At 44.4% G+C, this 19,556-nt stretch overlaps 1 protein-coding gene across 1 annotated transcript in view; it reads left to right on the top strand.

The window, feature by feature from the left end:
* znf423 (zinc finger protein 423) overlaps positions 1–19,556 on the top strand; it is a 155,223-nt gene that overhangs the window by 88,670 nt on the left and 46,997 nt on the right. The window contains 1 exon segment of the mRNA XM_061077371.1: positions 3,964–3,984. Coding sequence (XP_060933354.1) covers positions 3,964–3,984 — 21 coding nt within the window.

Raw genomic sequence — 19,556 nt, 5'->3', positions numbered from 1 at the left:
TATGCTCTATATCCCTGGATCCCCCAGCACACACACACACACACACACACACACACACACACACACACACACACACACACACACACACACACACACACACACACACACACACACACACACACACACACACACACACACACACACACACACACACACACACACACACACACACACACACACACACACACACACACACACACACACACACACACACACACACACACACACACACACACACACACACACACACACACACACACACACACCGGTGGCGGTTTTGGGTTAATTAACGTGCTAATTGTGTGAAAACCTAGCTCAGATTAATTATGAAATTGAGGCAGATTATTTTTAAGAGCTAGCCCAGTTCCTATTCTTATTACATTTCCAGCAACCCTTCCCTGCCCCCCCCACCACCCACCCTTAAACGAAGAGTGAAGAAAATACCAGATACACAGAGAAAATTACAAACCCAGAAAGATATATCGTGAATCTATCGTTTCATTTGTTTCTCTTCACAGCAGATGTTTCATTTCTTGAGCTCTGTTTTCTCCTCGACTCAATGTGGGATTTGTGATTATGAATAAAATGTTTGATTCCACCCAGAGCACAAAGATCCTTCACTTCACAGAGGTCTCATGTATGAAGCTTCGTGTTTGAATGAACACAAAGCTTTATACTTATATATTTTGAATTTACACTTTACTGTTACTCTCTCTCTGTATTTCCCAGTAAAATGTAGAATGTTGAGTGAAGTTTGTCTCAACCGGTTGATTAGATTTGATTACAGTTTGAATATAATATATCTAGTTGTAAGAGACTATTTCTTTCAAATGAAATATCCCTAATTCCTTTTTATTCTTATCTTATTTTTGACTTTAATTCTGATAACAACATTTACATCTAGCGGATCTTCGCGTCCTCGCTGTCACAGGAAACTGAAACGTAACTCTTCAGGTTCTCCGATGTTTGTTCTCGATGGCGTCGACGTTTCCTTCGCCGTCCCATGATCCGCTCTCAGGGAGCAGAGCGGAGGGAGTTGTACTTGTTGCCTAATGGTCTCCAGTAACGTGATTGTCACATTGCTCCGTGGGTAATACACGCTGCACCCCCCACAGTCCTGTTAATTACGCTGTCAGAGGGAGGAAGAGGAGGAGAGACGACAGTCAGGGAGACGGAGGGAGAGAGGGTCAGAGGGAGACGTCCAGAGAGGAATGAAAGGAAGTGAGCTGTGTCACAAGAACTCGTTCGCCTCTCATTGCTTATCAACCACTTTCATAAACCAGGTTTTTATTTAACCTGTTTCTCGTTTGAAGCAGGTGATCAAGTTCCTGTTTCTATTTTTCTTTTGACTGGAAACAACTCTCCTCCCGCTCAGTAGCTGTTGACTGGCGTGATTTTAAGACTTAGAGACAAGACCCTTAAAGGTTCCACAGCCCCCAGGTTGTGCTTCACTGTGACGGTACAGTAAAGCACCCGGTGAGTTCTGGCTCCGACACAGAACTCGAGTTAATTAAAACACCATGTGGTCAGTGGGGAGAGGGGAGGGACGGGAGAGAGGGAGCCACACGATGGGGGGGTGGGGGGGGGGAGAGAAATCATGCAGGAAGGTTGAAGGGACAAATGGAAAATTACAGTTACATTTTCTTTACTACTTGTTTGCAGTTTGTATGGAATCGTTTAAATGTGATGGGGACACTCACAACACAAAATATGACAAAAATAATGTATCTGTCCTATGCTCTATAGAGTGTTTAGTGGAAAAAGGATGATAGATTAGCTTGTTCCCAAAATATAGTTTCCAATCCTCATAGTAAAACAAACTCGTATGGCAGAACCACTTCAAAATCCATAATCAGAAGTATAATCATTTGGGAATCGAACCAGGGACCTGCTGCTCAAAGTGTACACATGCTCCATAATCTATAAATTGGTTCTGAATAATACAGAGTCATGATTTTAAACTGGTTGTGCTCACACTTCACTTTGTTAATAGACACATGTGTTCACTCAAAGTCGTCCTCACCCACCGAGGAGAGAGAGAGAACACGGAGGAGTGGAGTCGTCTGTTTTTGCCTCAGGTGCATGTTTGTCATTTGAGTATTTTTTTGGTTTGAGACACAAAAGCCTTCAGGCAGCTTCAGTATACATGTGCATCAGGTGTGTACATGTTAATGGAGTTAAATACAAATACATGACTTTTATGAACCAGTGATAATTGAGAAACATGTAAAGCAGAGTAATTCATGCTGTTGTGTATTTTATTTTTATATTTATCAGTAATGAACTCACTGGTTGCACAGGAACTCCAGCACAATATTTCCCATCAGCCTCTGTGTTTGTCTATAAATTAATTTGTTTCTATCAGACAACATCTCTTTGTCTGTGCAGGTGTGTGTCACTGATGTTGTGTGTGCATGTGCTCTTTGTGAGTCGGTTGAGGACGTAGCACAAAACCTCATTGGAGGAGAAGAAGAGGCAGAGCTGATTGTTAAACTTGACCCTAAATCAGGTCAATGAAAGTAAAGTTTACGTCACCTGTTCAGTTCAAACACATCTTCTCTTCTCTCAGATTACGTTCCTCAAATCCTCTTTTTCATCATCACCGAGCCGCAGCAACGAGATCTCCAGGGAGCGCAATCGTTTCTGTGTTTCTGTGCCGCGTGGTTTAGTTGTTTATCATGACGCGATTTGTTTTGTCTCTGTTTCCCCTCATTCTATCTACGTGTGTGTGTTTGAGTGTGTGTGTGTTAGTGTGTGTGTGTGTCTCTTCGGAGTGCACCGCAGCGAGTTCTGGCAGCCTGTATTGTTTTCTGCTGTGCAGCTGCACATCATGAAGAAGTTCCCCTCCCTGTGTGATGGTGTGAGGTGAAGACACAATCCTGCGTGTGACTAAATGTGTGTGTGTTTGTGTGTGTGTGTGAGTGTGTGTGTTAATCTGTCTTCCAGTTTGGCCTCAACACGGTTCCTATTGAAATGACAGATTGAGTTAAACCATCATAGGGATGGAAAGGAAATTAGATTTAAAAATAATATTATTAGATAGGCAGTTAAAGACTTCAGTTAGGGATTTAAAAATCAGTTTCTATGACACAAAACCTTTCTGAAGTTAAAATAACACACACACACACACACACACAGACACACACACCTAAATAAGGTCCTTGACAGCATGTTCTAAGTGTTGCATGCAGCCGCTAATGCTTTACTAATCACCTCAGTCTAGATTTCACAGCGTGAGACTTCACTTCTCAAAAGCATCGAGACACACACACACACACACACACACACACACACACACACACACACACACACACACACACACACACACACACACTCTCACTCTTCCTCCTCACATGCATGAGCGCCTGCACCAAACAGGTTGTGTGCACACTCGACATGTGACTGTAGCTTCCCTTCACATTGGCTCCAGTGAACTGACTCTCACATCTGCTATTAACACCGTCCTCCTCCATCTCTCTCTTTCTCTTTCTCTTTCCCTCTCTTCAGTTGCTTCCCTCTCTTCTCTCACCCTCTCTCTCCTCTCTCCCTTTTGTTCTCCCCCCATCGCTGAAGCAGCATTGAGACGTCAGCGTTCAGCTTCAGTTGTGTGTCCGTTGTGCTTCTGCAGTAAAGCTCAGAGAGAGAGAGGAGAGAGGAATTCATTTATAGTTTTTAAAAGCCCCCCCCCACCCTCCTCCTCCTCCCCCCTCTCCTCCCCCTTTCCTCCCCAAACACACAGCAGTGTCTTGTAATTCATGCGAGAGGTTTTTAATTTACATTCACTTGGCGCGGTGCTAATACAGTTTCTTTATTTTTTAACTTTCAGCAAACTAATTTGTCTGCCCTCCTTGCTTTCTCCCTCCTCCCCCCCCCCTCACCTCACACTGCGTTTTACTAACCCTGCCCATTCTCTCCTCCGCTCTCCCCCCCATTCCCACCTACCGCCTATTGGACGGCCCGTAGAAGAGCCCACCTGTCGGCAAGGTTTGTCCCCTTTCTGTCTCCTCAGCATCGTGAGCCAGACGTCTCACTGCCTGCCCCATCAGCATCTCATGACCCCACATCCCTCTGCTCTGTGTACAGATTAGCATTTAGCACGTGTTAGCCTTTGACTTTCTATATTCTTCACCGCAAGATTAATGTGGGCGAATCACAAATTGATGGCAACCACAGCCACATTGCATGGTGTGGGGGAAAAACAAACATGTAGATCCCAGCAGTGGCTTTGTTCTCACTCTTAGAAAATCCGTGTTTGTGTGTTTAAGAAAAAAGCAGAAAATCTAAAAAAAAGGATGAGTTTTGATTTGACACATTTCCGCCCAATCGTTGCCCAATTACCCCCGACTTCACCTCGAAACCTCATTCACCCCAAACCCTGCTGCTAGCTGCATGTTTCATTTTCCTCCACCACCTCATACACAACACACACACACACACACACACACACACACACACACACACACACACACTCACACACTCACACACACACACACACACACACACACACATGCCTTGCAGGTATCGAGTGGCCACTCACCTGGATCTAAGTGCTCCCTGTGGAATGTGGTGGCTAATGATGTGTCCTCAGCATGAGCTTTAGTTACCTATTTACATCAATGCTCTCTGATAACATTAGCCTGGCGCTGCTCGTTCACATTCTTTTACATTTTTGATAATCAATAGTTGAGTTTGTTAATCTGCCGTTAACATGACAACCAGCCGGAGAGGTAATCGCTTCACTTTGAATATCCTGTCATGAATAAAGTGTGAGCTCTTGTTCTCCTGAATGAGGAGAAGTAGAATCACTTTCATCTTTCAATCTTTTTTTACACCGATTCTCGTGGGAATAAACCCAAAAACAATTCCTCAAACCCTCTGTGTGGAATAAGGCGTTAAATAAACTCCAGCTAGCTTTTCATGTCGGTGCCCAGAGGTCGCGGTCGTGTGCCACTTCCGAGGAGTCGACCTGTGTTGTATTAGCCTGCAGTCAAATCATGGATGCGCTCGACTGGTAATGTCTGTCTGCTGTCTAAGCAGCCGTCCCCCGGGCTGCATGCGGCTGAGCCGGTGTGTGTCTGTGCACACGTCTTCCTCTGCTTCCTGGTGTCCTCTTTCCTCCCCCACTTCCCTTCTACACGTGCACACACAACCTCACACACACACTTATCAGTATGTATGTAGTGAGCAGGTCTAATGTGGTTACTTTGTGTCACTGAAGACTTAATGAGGCGAGTAAGAAGCTTTTGGAGTCACTGGAGGTGGATAATGTATCTTGCAGGGTCACTCGTGTGTGTGTGTGTGTGTGTCTGTTTGTGTCACAGTCCTCTCTCCGCTCCGCTGCACCTGAACTGAACCTCCTCTCCACGACTTGCTGCAGTGATTAGCAGCTCGTCCAACACGCTGACAGCCTGAGAGTGAGATCTGCAGGAGCGCTGGTTAATCCCGTCCCGTGCACGAGTCGCCCGCCCGAGAGAGTCTTCAGCTCCGCGGGCGACGCCATGTTTCGCTCGGAGGTGTTCGCTTAAACCTCAGATCACTGATCAGGCCGTGGTGCTTCCTGTCTGGAGGAGAAAAAGATGTTTACACTCGTACCTCAAATCCTGTCAGCTTCAGACTTTTAATAATCCGTAATGTCACCGTGACTAACACCGGCTGTAACGTACAGATCCGTCACCGCTAGGGTTGCAAAATTCCGGGAATATTCAAAGTTGGAAACTTTCCATGGGAATTAACGGGAATATACGGGAATTAACGGGAATTAACTGGAAATGTTGTGTGTAATTTATACTAACTGTATTTACCTTGTCATATACAGACATAAATATAAACATTTTGTTTTGTCATAGGCTGATTTGAGCCCTGAGGAAACTTTGGGCACTTGACTTTATGCTTCTGCATCTTTGTGTCATTCTTAACAAAGGTCTTTGCACAGTATTTGCTAATGTACACAGCCTTTCCTTCTACATTGGATGGGGTGAAATGTCTCCACACATGAGAGAGTGCACGTGGCATTGTTCTGTAGAATAAGATGAGACAAAAGTTTGTAAAAAAACACTAATGCAATGCCAGAGATAGAAATAGTTAGCCAAACAATTGGAATAGTCTGTAAAAATATTTTACAATTGATGGATAAATGAATGGAAATAGGCTAGATGAACAGATGAACAATCCTCAATCAGCATGCTAATATATTTTCCCAGTAATATCATGGAAACTTACCTGACTAGTCCTTCACTCTACAGCAGGCCTCAATAGCCCTGCTGTAGAGTGAAGGATGCTGGGAGTTATCTGTGCATGTGATGGAAGAATGCACAGTGGAGGGTTGAAACTCAACGTGCAGAATGTGCTGCATTCCATACATCTTTAAAATAGAGTTTTGAATGATGTTTTTATTGCTCAGCGTTTAATTTGCATATATGTTTTTTTTTTTCAAAATTCCCAAAATTCCCGAGCTTAACTTCCCATGGAAAGTTTCTGGAAATTTACTGGAAACTTTCCGCCCCTTTGCAACCCTAGTCCTGTCTGAAGGAGAAAAAGATGTTTACACTCTCCTCCGCTCAAATAGTCAGCTTCAGACTTTTAATAATCCGTAATGTCACCGTGACTACGTACTAACTAACGTACAGATCCGTCACCGCGGCTGAACACGACCGAACAGGATGTTTGCCCTGCGCTAGTGAAGGTATGAAAACAGATGAAGGCCCTCCCCCCAGTTCTCCATCCCTCCCCCTCATCCATCCTTCCCTACATCCCTTCCTCCCTCCCTCCCTCACCACCTGGAGCCAGCGAGCCGTGACACCAGAGGGAGGGAGGGAGGGAGCGATGATGAAGGGACAAGGGACCGAGAGAGAGAGAGAGAGGGAGAGGACCTCGGAGGGCGAGATGAAGGAGAAGAGGAGAAGGAAGGGGAGGATGGAAGATGAAGAGGGGACATATGTAGATGTAGAGATAATAGATTTACCGCGAAATAAGATCAAGTTTATTATTCGGCACATTATATAGACGCTTGGTTATTTCAGGTTATTTTCAGGTGTTTTTCCGCTTGTGAATCTAGAAAATATTAATAAACGATTATAAAACATTGCTCCACATTTGCAGCGAGTAATAAACATGCTCAGAATCCAGTTATCTACAGATTTACTTACATTCACATTTATAATCCCTCTCTGTCACGTTGTTGTACATATTCCTTTAACCTCCTTTAACACTTAAAAGCAAACGTTTCCCCTCAGCTTCTGCTTTATTGCGTGAATACATAGACGGGTTTGTGAGTGTGTTTGTGTTTTTGGCGCGTGTCTGTGTGCGTTTGAGGCTGGGAGCACGCTTCCCCCCCCCCCCCCGGAGAGCTCATTTTGTCATCTTCTCGCTTGATTTAGCATCTTCCTCTTCTGCTGTTTATTACCAGTCATTACAAGCTGTTTGGAAACCTAATAGGACACACTGACAAATAGACGGGGAGAGACCCAACCCGGATAAGCATCACAACACAACACAGCAACTTGTGTGTTTGTGTGTGTGAGAGAGAGTGTGTGTGTGTCATGTCTCATGTTTGCCTGTGAGAATATCTCTACATGCAACATCAGCTATCTTAACTCATGTATAGAATGTGTCTGCTTATGTGGAGTGATGTCTTTGTTAGCGATCTGTGTGTGTAAGTGTGTGTGTGTGTGTGTGTGTGTGTGTGTGTGTGTGTGTGTGTGTGTGTGTGTGTGTGTGTGTGTGTTAATTGTTAGTTGTTTATTGAGTGGGTGGCCACAGAACGAGGGGCCGTATACCGCACTGTCTCTGCAACCCCCCCCCCTCTGCATTCCCCTCTCCTCTCCTTCTCCGGCTCAGCCCGTCCAGGTGTGGCTGCACCAGCTGCTAAAGAGAACAGGACGATTACACACACACACACACACACACACACACACACACTCGTTCCTCCTTTCTCTCTCTATCTCTGCTGGCTAATTGTCACAAGACAAACAAGGCGCCTCGCCTTTATGCGCTTCATAAACAGGGGCCAAGCAACAATTAACTCCCTGCTTAATTCACTAACTATTCTGAATTCATTTTCTCCTGTGACAGGCACATCTGTCACAGCTGGTGGCGAGTGAGAGTGTATGGTTTAGTGTGTGTGTGTGTGTGTGTGTGTGTGTGTGTGTAGAGGCAGAGTTTGGGCCTGTGTGGTTCTACTATCAGGTTTATAATGGTTTCCAGGCTGATTATTACTGTGTGTGAGCAGGATGAAGTTCCACAGGTGAGCACAGGACGACCAGTTGATCTGTGTGTGTGTAGAAGAGATAGTGTGTGTTTCAGGATGTGCGGACAAAGAGGATGTTGTGTATATGTGTTTGATTCGTTGTGTTGTTGCTGTAGGAGGGAAAGGCAGCGTTTTTATTCTTTTAATGCATCAGGATGTTACACAGCAGGATGGATTAACCTGCATTTTATTTTAAAGAGTTGAGAAAAAGCTGAATCAAGAACAAACAGTGTGAACGTTAATTATTGTTTATACTATAGTGTTGTACCCAAAAGAGCATGGTTTACTAAATGAAGTTTAGTGAGGCTCAGAAACTACAGATTATAAGCAACAATATAATCAAATATCTTGCTAGAAATTACCTACATGAATATTTTAACCTGCTTTTGTACAAGTGAGTTTGGTTGATTGTCCAAAGTTTTTATTGGAATTACTTTCTATTGGTGAGAATATCAGGATTATGAGGAGGTGGAAGTTTCAGAGATAGAACCTCAGCAATAAAAAAACCCAAACTCTGAACGGTGAAATGGCACCGAAGCTATTTTGAAAAGAGACGATTTAGATAAACCAACTGTTTAATGACCTTGAATATTTAATTATTCATTTTCCTTTCAGTAAATGTTTTCGTTCTGTTTTGATCGTAATTATAATAATCTTCTCTCTCCGTGCCTTGATGTCAAATGACTGATTTTGTTCTCGTTCTGTGAATAAACACAACAAGATGAATAATAGAAAGTGATAAACAGATTGGGAACATGAGATAAGATGGATAAAAGGGAACATGACAGACAAACGGGAGGAAAAAGGGATTCGGTGCTTTGCCGGAACGACACTTTGAGCGAGAAATTGAGACGCGGAGCAAACAAGATGTTGACAGAAACTGAGGCGATTACAGGTCAAGTGAGTGAGATTCATACTGATGGGAAACGGTGGGAGAGCAGAGTGATGCAGGGATGGGAACTTCAGAGGGAACAGGCCAGGGAGGAGGAAACAAGTGAGTGCAGATCAATAGGGTGAAAGGAAGAGAGGGTGGGGTGGTGGGGGGGAGAGGGAGACGGAGAGAGAGAGGGAGAGGGCGACTGAGGAGAGGGAGATGGAGAGAGAGAGGGAGACTGAGAGGGCGAGAGCGATTTCTGGCAGATTTTGGCTCCAGCTCAGTCCTCTTGCCGAGCAGCTGGACTTCATTAGTGGCTGGTGTTAATTACTGGGACTGTACACACACACACGCGGATAAGTGCGTGCACACAGGCGTCGGAACACACACTAATGGGGCACACACACACACACACACACACAGACACACACACACTCTCACGCAGCCTGTGATTCAGGGTCACCTTGCTAGCCTTGTTTGAACCAGCAGAGAGAGGTGGAGACGGTGCCAGACAGAAAAACTGAAATGGAGAGAGGACACGCACACGCACACACACACACACACAATCACACACATACACACACACACACATCAGTCCACGGTGGGTGCTTTATGTGTTATTAACGGTATTTTGAGCAGCTGCACACGGAGCAGCTGGGCCGTGGACAGGTGATTCTGTCGACTACTGAACATAATTACATGTGTGTATGTGGCTGATGGATCATCTACAGATTGTAATTACAGATTAAGAGGCAGGTGATGGATAAAATACAGATGATGGGACATAATGGGAGAGGATCAGGAAAATAGAAATGGATGCATTTCACAAATGACATTTTTTTTAAAGATGGTTAAATCAAATTACAACGTTGTGAGAACTTTGACTTTAAGGTGCAGGATTGTAACACCTGTCCCAGTGACACCAGTTGCCTAATACGGCTGCTGAAGTTATAGTAACAATGATAAAAACTTTATTTATTTTATTTGATTTATTCACAGCTCAAAATATAAGTTATATAAATATAAATAACATTGTTTGTTGAAATCCCAGTCTGAGGATAATGAATACAAGCAGTGTTATTTCACTTCTTCTTTGGCTTCGGCTTCTCCGAGCTTGGTGTTTTCTGTTGCTCCACCAGCTGATCCGCTGCTGTTCATTCAGAACAAACTAATTCCATCAAAGCAGAACATCTGAATCACAGCTGAGACGAGAGAGGAGCATGTAATTCCAACAAAGGCCTCAAACAACACATCACTATCAATAATTCAGTGGTTGCTGTGTGTCAGTGGAGTTTCTCCTGACCCGGAGTGGAGGTGTGGATATCCCATCAACAGCCTAATGGTCTAAATGATATAAGAATGGGTCAGTGCCATGGCAAAATTATTGTTTATAATGAGTAAGTACAAAGCAGAAAGCCAGCATTGATTTTTCCATTCTTTCAGAAAATCTGTGGATCGCATGAGCAAACAGAGATAATATAATAAAATCAAAGCTGGACATTGATTATTGACTGTTAGATCATCTGTGATAGATCATTGCTGTTTGTGTGAACACGGCTGGATTCACCAGTGAGCAGGTTAATCCATAGAATGATCTTTAACCATAAAATTACCAGTGTGATTCATGAGGAAGTTAAGTAAGTGACATTTAAATCTAATCTTAGCGGCTTATTCATGAAGTGTGCAGGAAGTGGAGGTCCTACTGGGCGGCCGCCCCGATAATTGTTCTGTGTAAAGGTTGAAATCAAGAAGAAATTAGTCAAGTAGGCCACGGATTTTTCTCCAAACCATGAAGTGACCAGTTGGCACCTGGTGGGTTTCTGGGTCCTGACTACTTGACGTGTTGTTATCCCGTCTCTTTCCTGCTGCTATGAATACAGGCTGAAAAAACACTCATTAAAAACACGTGTCCTGGTTCCTGCCTCACTGTTGTCTGGCTTTCAATCCACATATCATGTATTTGGCATTCCCACTGTATACATGGGCCTGATTCCAGAGGTGCTTTACTGCTGAAGCATGTGACTCTCGTCAGACTCTGGTTTTTACCAATGTGAGTTAATTAACGGAGCTGCGAGGGTGTAAGAGAGCAAAACAGAATAATTAAATTATTAATTTCTTTGGCCCTGAAAGAAAAGAACAGAAAAAAAAAACGTGTGCTTATAAGTGCACGTGATGAAAATGATTTATCCTAAGCTCCGTCACTTTGATTCAGCGGCAGACTCCAAAAAAAAAAAACAACCCTGTGTTTCAGTCCGACTCTACACAGCTCCTGGAGAGAAATGGAAAATGGTGTAAAGACAGGCAGCGGCCCAGCGTGAGGCGGGATGCAGAGCCACGCTGGGAGAGGTTGAAGGGTTTTTCTTTGGCTCTTAATTACACAGCAGAAGACAGGAGAAGGCAGGAGTGAGAGCGAGAGAAGACAGAAAGGTGGAGACAACGCTGGAGTCTGCCGGCGCTTATCTCTCGTCTCTAAACAAATGTCGGCCAGGCTGTTCTCTTTATTGCAGTACAAAGGCCTTCTGACAAACACACACAGGCTCACACACAGACACACACACACACACACACACACGCTCACATCTTTCTGGGTAAATCAATGCATTCTGGTTTCAGTAATTTCCCAGGGTGCTTTGCTCTGCCCCCCCTTGGGTGAGCAAGGTGACAAAGCCGGGCACGAAGGAGAAAATCTCTTACTTTCTGGCCCCTTTTTTTTTTTTTTTTTTTTTTTTTTAGCCCTTGTTTGCTTTCTCTTTTCCTTCTTCCCTTTATTGCTTTCAGTACTCGCCTTTCCCTTTGTGTACTTTTACAGAACATGCAGTATTCTGCCTCTCTCTGGTAGGTAGACTCGTTCTTTTAGTAGCTTTTGGTTTAAAATTATTCTTTTTAGCCTGTTTTTTGTTTGGGAGGTTTTGTTATGTTGCTTCAACCAGTAGCATGAGATTAATCTATCACACTCTGTTACTCTCAGAAGCTGCAGAACCGTTATAACCTTCTGATTTAAGAGCAGTTATCTGTAATAACTTGTAAAGGAACATTTCTGCTGCATCATATTTTTGGCTCTTGCAGGATTAAATGAATGTTCCTTTTCCTGCAGACTGAGCTGTGTTTGTCTCTGTTGTTTTTTCCAACCAGAGAAACTACAATGAGAACAACCACACACTTATTTGAATCCGTAAATAAACGAAATGTGCGAATTCAGAGGCTGATTTGAATCCCTGTGGTTTTTATATTTTTTGCCTAAACAGCACATAAGGCATTGAACGTGATACAATAATTAACATCTGAAAGCACGTCCTGTGAACTGAAGCTTCTCTCACTGTCGGGCTGTTCCATCACAAATTCCGACAGTTGACTGGAATATTTCAGCTGCAGCGCTTTGTTGTGTTGCTAAATATAATGTTTAAAGTCGTTATTATCTTGTCCTGAAACATAATGATGATTACCATCCCCCTGGTGGCCGGCTGCAGTATAAAACCTGCCTCCTCCGTGGTAGTGGACGGGACATTGAGCAACTGATTCTTCTCACTGCTTTACCTCGGGTAGATCACACTATACTACACACTAAAAAACACACAACAACTCGAATAACATTTCCTCCTGACCGACACCTGTGTGGTTGCAAAGGTCCGCTTGGTTATTTGATGCTGTGAAGACTCTGGCTCCTGATGACGTCATTGGTCTAAGACAGCAGGTTTCGTATCCGAGGATATTACGAATATAATGTTGTCATGTCGTCTTTCAGGTTTTTAGTCATTTTCAGAACTTCATTTTATTGTTCCTTCTATTCTCTCTCCTTCCTCGTCTCGTTCGCCTCCTCTTCTCTGTCTCTCTTCATCCTCCTAACTCCCCTGGATGAGAGACACTCATTTGTGACAGAGCCAACCTGCTAATGGTGGATGGCAAGAAACAGGATTGTCTATGCCAAACACACACACACACACACAGACAGACACACACGCATCAAATATTTGTATGTACGAACATGGACGTCCGACTGGATAAACACACACTGAGACATTTTTTGTATGTACCACACATTCCCAGGTACGTGTGCACGCACGGACACACATCAGTGCTCCGACGCACAACACGCTCACACTAATGTATTCACACAAACCTCAGTGTGCTCCCCACTGCATTGCTCCTGGTGCTGGGCTCCCTCTCCGCTCTGCGCCGTGCCTCCTCCTCCTCCTCCTCCTCTTCCTCCTCCTCCCCCACCACCTCCTTCTCCCTCTACATCTGGCACGCTCAGCTGCCGAGGAGCGCCGTAATTATCCCGCCGGAGACGCACACGCTCTCACACGCAGACACACACTCTGTGACGAAAGCTCACACACACTTGTCTTCGGCGATCCGCGCCGCTCCCTGCTGCTCTTCCTCACTACCGGGGCTTCATTAGAGTGTGTGTCGAGAGTGTGTGTGTGTGTGTGCACGTGCCTGTGTGCGTGTGTGTGTTGATGCATGGTGGGTTTGGATGCTATCCAGATGTTTTTTTTCCTGTTATAGTTGAGGAGTCGGGCGTGTCCTAGATGCAACGGCCCTGAGTTTGAATTCGGTGTCTCTGACATGTAATCTAGTTTCTCTCTTCTCACATCAGTGTCCAGAGTCATTCAGTCTAATTCAGCCGTCACATGCAGACAGAGAGCAGCAGAGAACGTGTGTGTCTGTCTGAGACGGATTCAGGATCTAGTTGAGGTGAAGACTTTCCCGCTTGCGCTCGATTACTCTGACACGTCTCTCTCGTCTTTTTAGATCCAACTTCTTTCATCTTTCCATCGATCTACAGTGAATCCACGAAATCCTTGTTCACCAGTATGTGTCAGAAAGAAATGTAGATGTTAAAAATGAAAAGAATAGAATCCTACAAATGCATTTGAAAGGAGAAGAAAAGGAAATATGTCATTCTCACACTCGGCAGTAGGACTGTGCGGATGTTATTAGTCTGCAAGGTGTCACGTTGTAATTACAGCCCTGAACAGGTGAAAGAGATGCTGAGGTCGGAGTGCTGCTGCCTGGGGTGTGTGTGTGTGTGTTTGAGAGTGTGTGTGTCTGTGTGTGTGTGTGAGAGTGAGCGAGTGAGCGGGTGAATGAGGGATTGACTCTTTGACAGAAAAAGAGAGGGAAATAGAGTGAGAGAGAGAGACTGAATGGGTGAGTATACTGTGATTGGCAATCATTTTGTGTGCTGTAAGTGTGCGTGTGTGTGTGTTTAAAGCATGATTGGCATTCAGTGTGTAAGCGTGCACGCGTGTGTGTGTGTTTGTGAGTGTAGTCTCACATCGCCCGCTGTGGCAGCTCAGAGCGGTTGTGTAGGTTTGATTCCTGGCGCCACTTTGTGTCAGACTTGCCGCAGAGCAAAGAGCAGTGGAGCTTTGTGGGGAAACGCTCTGGAAACGCCTCCCACCTTTCTATTTCCAACCCGAGCTTTCAGAGCCGCAGGGCGCTCGGCAGCAAGCGGCTGCACCATCACTGTGATGGTTCTGCACCAGTCACTGTGATGGTGCAGCACCAGTCACTGTGATGGTGCTGCACCAGTCACTGTGATGGTGCTGCACCAGTCACTGTGATGGTGCTGGTCAGGTGACCGGCGCCGGCTCGCTGGGTCACGGAGGCAATGAGCCACTTCAGCCTGTTGATTACACTCTTTCTAAAACAGCTTCCTTCAGTTTCTACCTCATCCTTTCTTTCGCTTTTACTTAAAAAACGACTGCACATCATTTCATGAAGCTGCGGAGACATAAGATTAAGATTAAGATACATTTATTTGTCCCAAACACATGCACAGACATACTCATGCAAGGAGGGAAATTTAACCACTGCTTTTAACCAGTGGTGGGAAGTAACGAAGTAGAAATACTTTGTTACTGTACTTAAGTAGATTTTTCACATATCTGTACTTTACTTGAGTATTTTTTTTCCTGACGACTTTTTACTTTTACTCGTTACATTTGAACAAAAATATGTGTACTTTCTACTTCTTACATTCTCAAACTGGCTCGTTACTTGAGCAGCGGAGGTTGGCGCTGCACGCACGCCTCTCTCTCTCTCTCTCATCTAGGGTTCAAAATTTGTAAAATTATACATTATATCCATTATATTCATATTGTTGTTATAATTTTTCAGTCAGTTGAGATAAATCTTGAGGAGAAACATTTTGGGTTGTTTTGTGTCTGTATAGGCCTACTATAAAAAGCACTTTGCATTTTTAATTTTGGTACTTGTACTTTTACTTTTGATACTTAAGTACATTTCAACACCAGATACTTTTGATACTTAAGTACTTTTAATATGAGTTACTTTAAGACTTTTACTCAAGTCATTTTCTGACGGGTGACTTTTACTTTTACCGAAGTCACTTTCAGGTAAGATATCTGTACTTTTACTCAAGTATAGCTTTCAAGTACTTTATACACCACTGCTTTTAACCCATCTGGTGCAGGACACACAGAGCAGTGAGCAGCCATGTACGGCGCCCGGGGAGCAGATGTTGGGGGAGTAAGGTGCCTTGCTCAGGGGCAATAGACAGGGCAGGGAGAATCCTCTTGGAATTTTTGGACAGATCAATCCAGGTTCGTCTTTTTGTTGTTTCTCCGTGGAGTCGAACCAGAGACGAACCAGAGACCTTTTCTGCCCATAGTCCAAGTTTCTGCCACTAGTCCACCGCCTCTCCCGCATTCCTTTACAATGACAAGAACGTAGTGAATGGGACTCACATAATTCACCCTCCTTCTTAGTATAGTTCTGCACACTGTTGTTTCACACCGTTATTTAATTAACGTGTTCGGCATCAGTACGACTGTGCCGGGATCGACGTCCCGTTAAGCCTCCCACGTGGGTGATTACGTCGGATCCCAATGCATGTTGGGTAACGTGATGACGTCTGAGGCCCAAGGCATGCTGGGTCATTTAACGCCATTTTGGATTGTTTGTTTGGATGCTAATAAACGGAGGACACACTTGTGTTTCCAACTGGATTGAAGTTGCCTGCTGTGTTTAGTCGCAATTTCCACAATAACATAATTGTTATTATATTGTCATTTTCCTGAGGAACTCGCGTTTAGAACGAGAGGAGTTGAGATGTCACGAGTCGGTCGAGGGGAAACTGAATGTCCTCCATGTCTCAGGTTGACGGCTCACTTCTCTGCTCCAGTTCGTCCGACACACACACACACACACACACACACACACACACACACGCCTGGACATAAAATCCACTTTTCCTCCGTCTGAATTGATTCTACCACATGCAGGTTAAACCCGGTGATACATCTGGGTTAGAGAATACCTCGGACACGCTGATGTGAATTCCCCACTCGTAATGAGAAGCTGTGGGACCCGGTGAACGTCCTGGTCTAGTTCCCTTCAGCTCCCCCTGTCCGCTTCTCCTCTAATCCCTGCTGCTGCCTCCTGCACTTCATCATCCTCCCCCTCCTCTCCATTGTCTGTCCACTTCCCCTACGGTAACGCTTTTACCCCTGAGATTCACTGGACACACTATCCACTACACACAGACACACACAGACACACACACACATGCACTGTATCGCTAGGGGCTAGGGGCCTAGGTAGAGGTGTAATTTCCCTTGTGTTCTCCCTAACCTGGAATATCTGACAGTGTGACACCAGAAAAGAGAGGGAATGTGTATTTGTGGGTCTGTGTGTGTGTGTGTCAGTGTGTGTCAGTGTGTGTGCATGGGGACATGAGAAGCTCTGCAATAGGGGAGGGGTCTAAAGGCACAGAAAAAGGATTTGTGATTTGTTTTCTCTGTGAACTTGTCTCAGAACTCTCTGGTTTCCACAATGGGGCCAAACTGAGCTAACTTTATCCCGGGCTAAGGGCTAAATGACAAACAATAGAGTCTGTTGCAAGGTCACACAGGAGTAGTTTTAGCCTATTTACCTGTGTGAAGTCATGCCTGTGTGTTATGTGTCTCTATTGTCAAGCGTGTTCGTTTATCCTTTAAGAGAAGAAGCAAAGTATTTATTTAGGAAACAATGAACAGGTTACAGCAAAGCAATGGGCTTCCAGTACACTAGGTGTATCAGAGAGCCACAAACATCCGGCGTCTGTCCATTTTATAACAGTAGATCTTCGTTCCTCCCTCCTCGGAAGTGCGTTGGCGCAGTCCATCCTCCTGGCATTTGAAATACGGAAGCAGACAGGGAGACACTCCCAATGACTCTATAGTTGCTCGGCAACCTGTTTAGGTCATGAAAGGCCTTGATTCAGCAGATGCCATGACGGGCAAAAGGTGTTTACAATTGGAGAAAAGATTATTATGTTTTCTGCTTCATCAAAACAATCCTGACTGTGTAAACATTAGGAACAACTGAACCCAAACAATGTCATACTGACTTTGCCCCAGAAAGAACAGTTCCGTGAACTCTGTCTGATGTTGAATGCAGCTAAGGAAAATATGCTTTAATATCAAAAAAGTTAATTATGAGGACAAGTAAAAGATTCATTATTGGCACTAAACAGCAACGGTTATTAAAAACATTTGTATGAAGCATAATATCTAGCTAAAACTGTTCCTATCTTTATTTGGTTAAGAGTTCAGTCAGCAAAGGCTATAGTTAAGAATTTGAAATCCTGACACTATCCATCTCTTATCTAGTAATATATGAATATAACGTATCTACTGTTCATCCTTCAGTGGGTTGTGGGGAAGCTGTAGCTGGAATTTGATAAGAGTTTGGAGTCTTTATATCTCACCTGGTTGGGCAGGAGATCCCTGTGAGGAGGCCTGAGTCAATCTCACCCACTGGGAAATGTAGAGTCTCCAGTTAAGCTGCTGGTGATGTGACTGTAGGAGGAACCTTCACAGACATGGAGACACCATCCAGACTCCTGACAGGAAGGCTCCAGTCGGGATCGATCCCAGAACCTTCTTGCTCTGAGTGGACGATGCAAACCACTGTTTCTGTTTGTATGAAGTAATTCTCGTAACAAGACAAATGAATGCTTTGGTTGGACGGTGCTGGTCAGAGTGTTTCTGCGGCCTTTGGACATGAGGGTTTGATTTGAAACCTTTTATCGTAAAGAGAAGATTTGGCCTTTTGGTTTGTAGAGTCTGAGGATGAGAGTTTTTCAAGAGGGAAGGTTGAATCCAGTCGTCTCATTGTGGTCACCCTAAGTTCAGATTGTACTGGCCGTTACAAACTGTGTGTATTTCACTTTCTGTTCAGGATTAAGAGGAACTGTAGGAATCCTTTAAGAACATGTGAAAGGTCTGAGTCAGTGTCTTCGTGGAATCATTTACTACCTGTCACCCTCCCTCTACTCCTCTATCAGATAAAGAGGTTGTATTACCTCATTCTTAAACCATCATTACCACTGTCAGCCCGAACGCCTCTTGGTGGTCGCCCGCCTGTCCACCGGTCCCCTCCCACTAACGCCTGCAGACAGCGCTGGCTTCCTGACTGAAGTTTGGACAAATGGCTGTCGGATCGATCGCTTCCCAGCAGCAGGGTTTGGTATCAATGCATGTCCTCCTCATTAACGCAGCAGGCTGCCCTCTCCGTGGACCTGCATTATTCATTCACACAAACAGGCACAGATATGCAGACACACACACACACACACACACACACACACACACACACACACACACACACACACACACACACCCACACACACACACAGAGAGAGACACAGAATACTGCATTGGAGAAGGAGCTGGTCTTTTGTTTTTTCTCCGTCTGCCTCCGATCCTTCCTTCCACTCGTTCTGTTTCTCTCTCTGAGTCTCGGGGTCGTTTCAGCCTGGAGGGCAGAGGAGGAGGAGACCAGGCACCCCCCACCTCCCCCCCCCACTTCTCCTTCTGTAACCTCTCGTTCACCCGTTCATCAAGGAGGCACTTTCTCCTGCCTCTGTCCTGTGTCTCTTATTTTTAATAATACTTTTATTACTTACTTTTATTTAATACTTTTATTCTAGATCAGCACACAGAGGAAACTATTAGAATGGTTATATCTCTGGTAGGACAATGACCAACCTACTGGTCTGTTAAGCAGTATAACATTAACATTATAACAACGCAGCATGAAAAACCTTTTGAACGCTGATCTTACTGAAGAGACAAATTCATATATTTTATTGTCATGTTTTTCCCCTTTCGTGATTTTGCTGCACTCAAACAGAAATAACTGGAAGAAGCCCTCGTCTGTCGTTTTAAAGCCATAATCATTTTCATCTTTAACAATGATAATAAAGTTTAACACCCGGGTGCTGCTCTAGCTGTTAGTCACTTAATGTGGCTTTTAATGGTCTGTAATGTGTGTGTGTGTGTGTGTGTGTGTGTGTGTGTGTGTGTTCCGTCCCTATGGTCCAATCATATCTGCTCTGCAATAAGAAATATATATGAGATCAGTGTTAATTACAGACGACTGGAACTTTGGTTTTCACTGCACCTGTTGACACAAACACACACGAGT

This window comes from Limanda limanda, chromosome 8, assembly GCF_963576545.1.
Source record: "Limanda limanda chromosome 8, fLimLim1.1, whole genome shotgun sequence".
In the NCBI taxonomy this organism is placed as follows: domain Eukaryota; kingdom Metazoa; phylum Chordata; class Actinopteri; order Pleuronectiformes; family Pleuronectidae; genus Limanda; species Limanda limanda.
The sequence above is the reverse complement of the archived record's forward strand: the minus strand, read 5'-3'. Positions and strand labels throughout refer to the sequence as shown.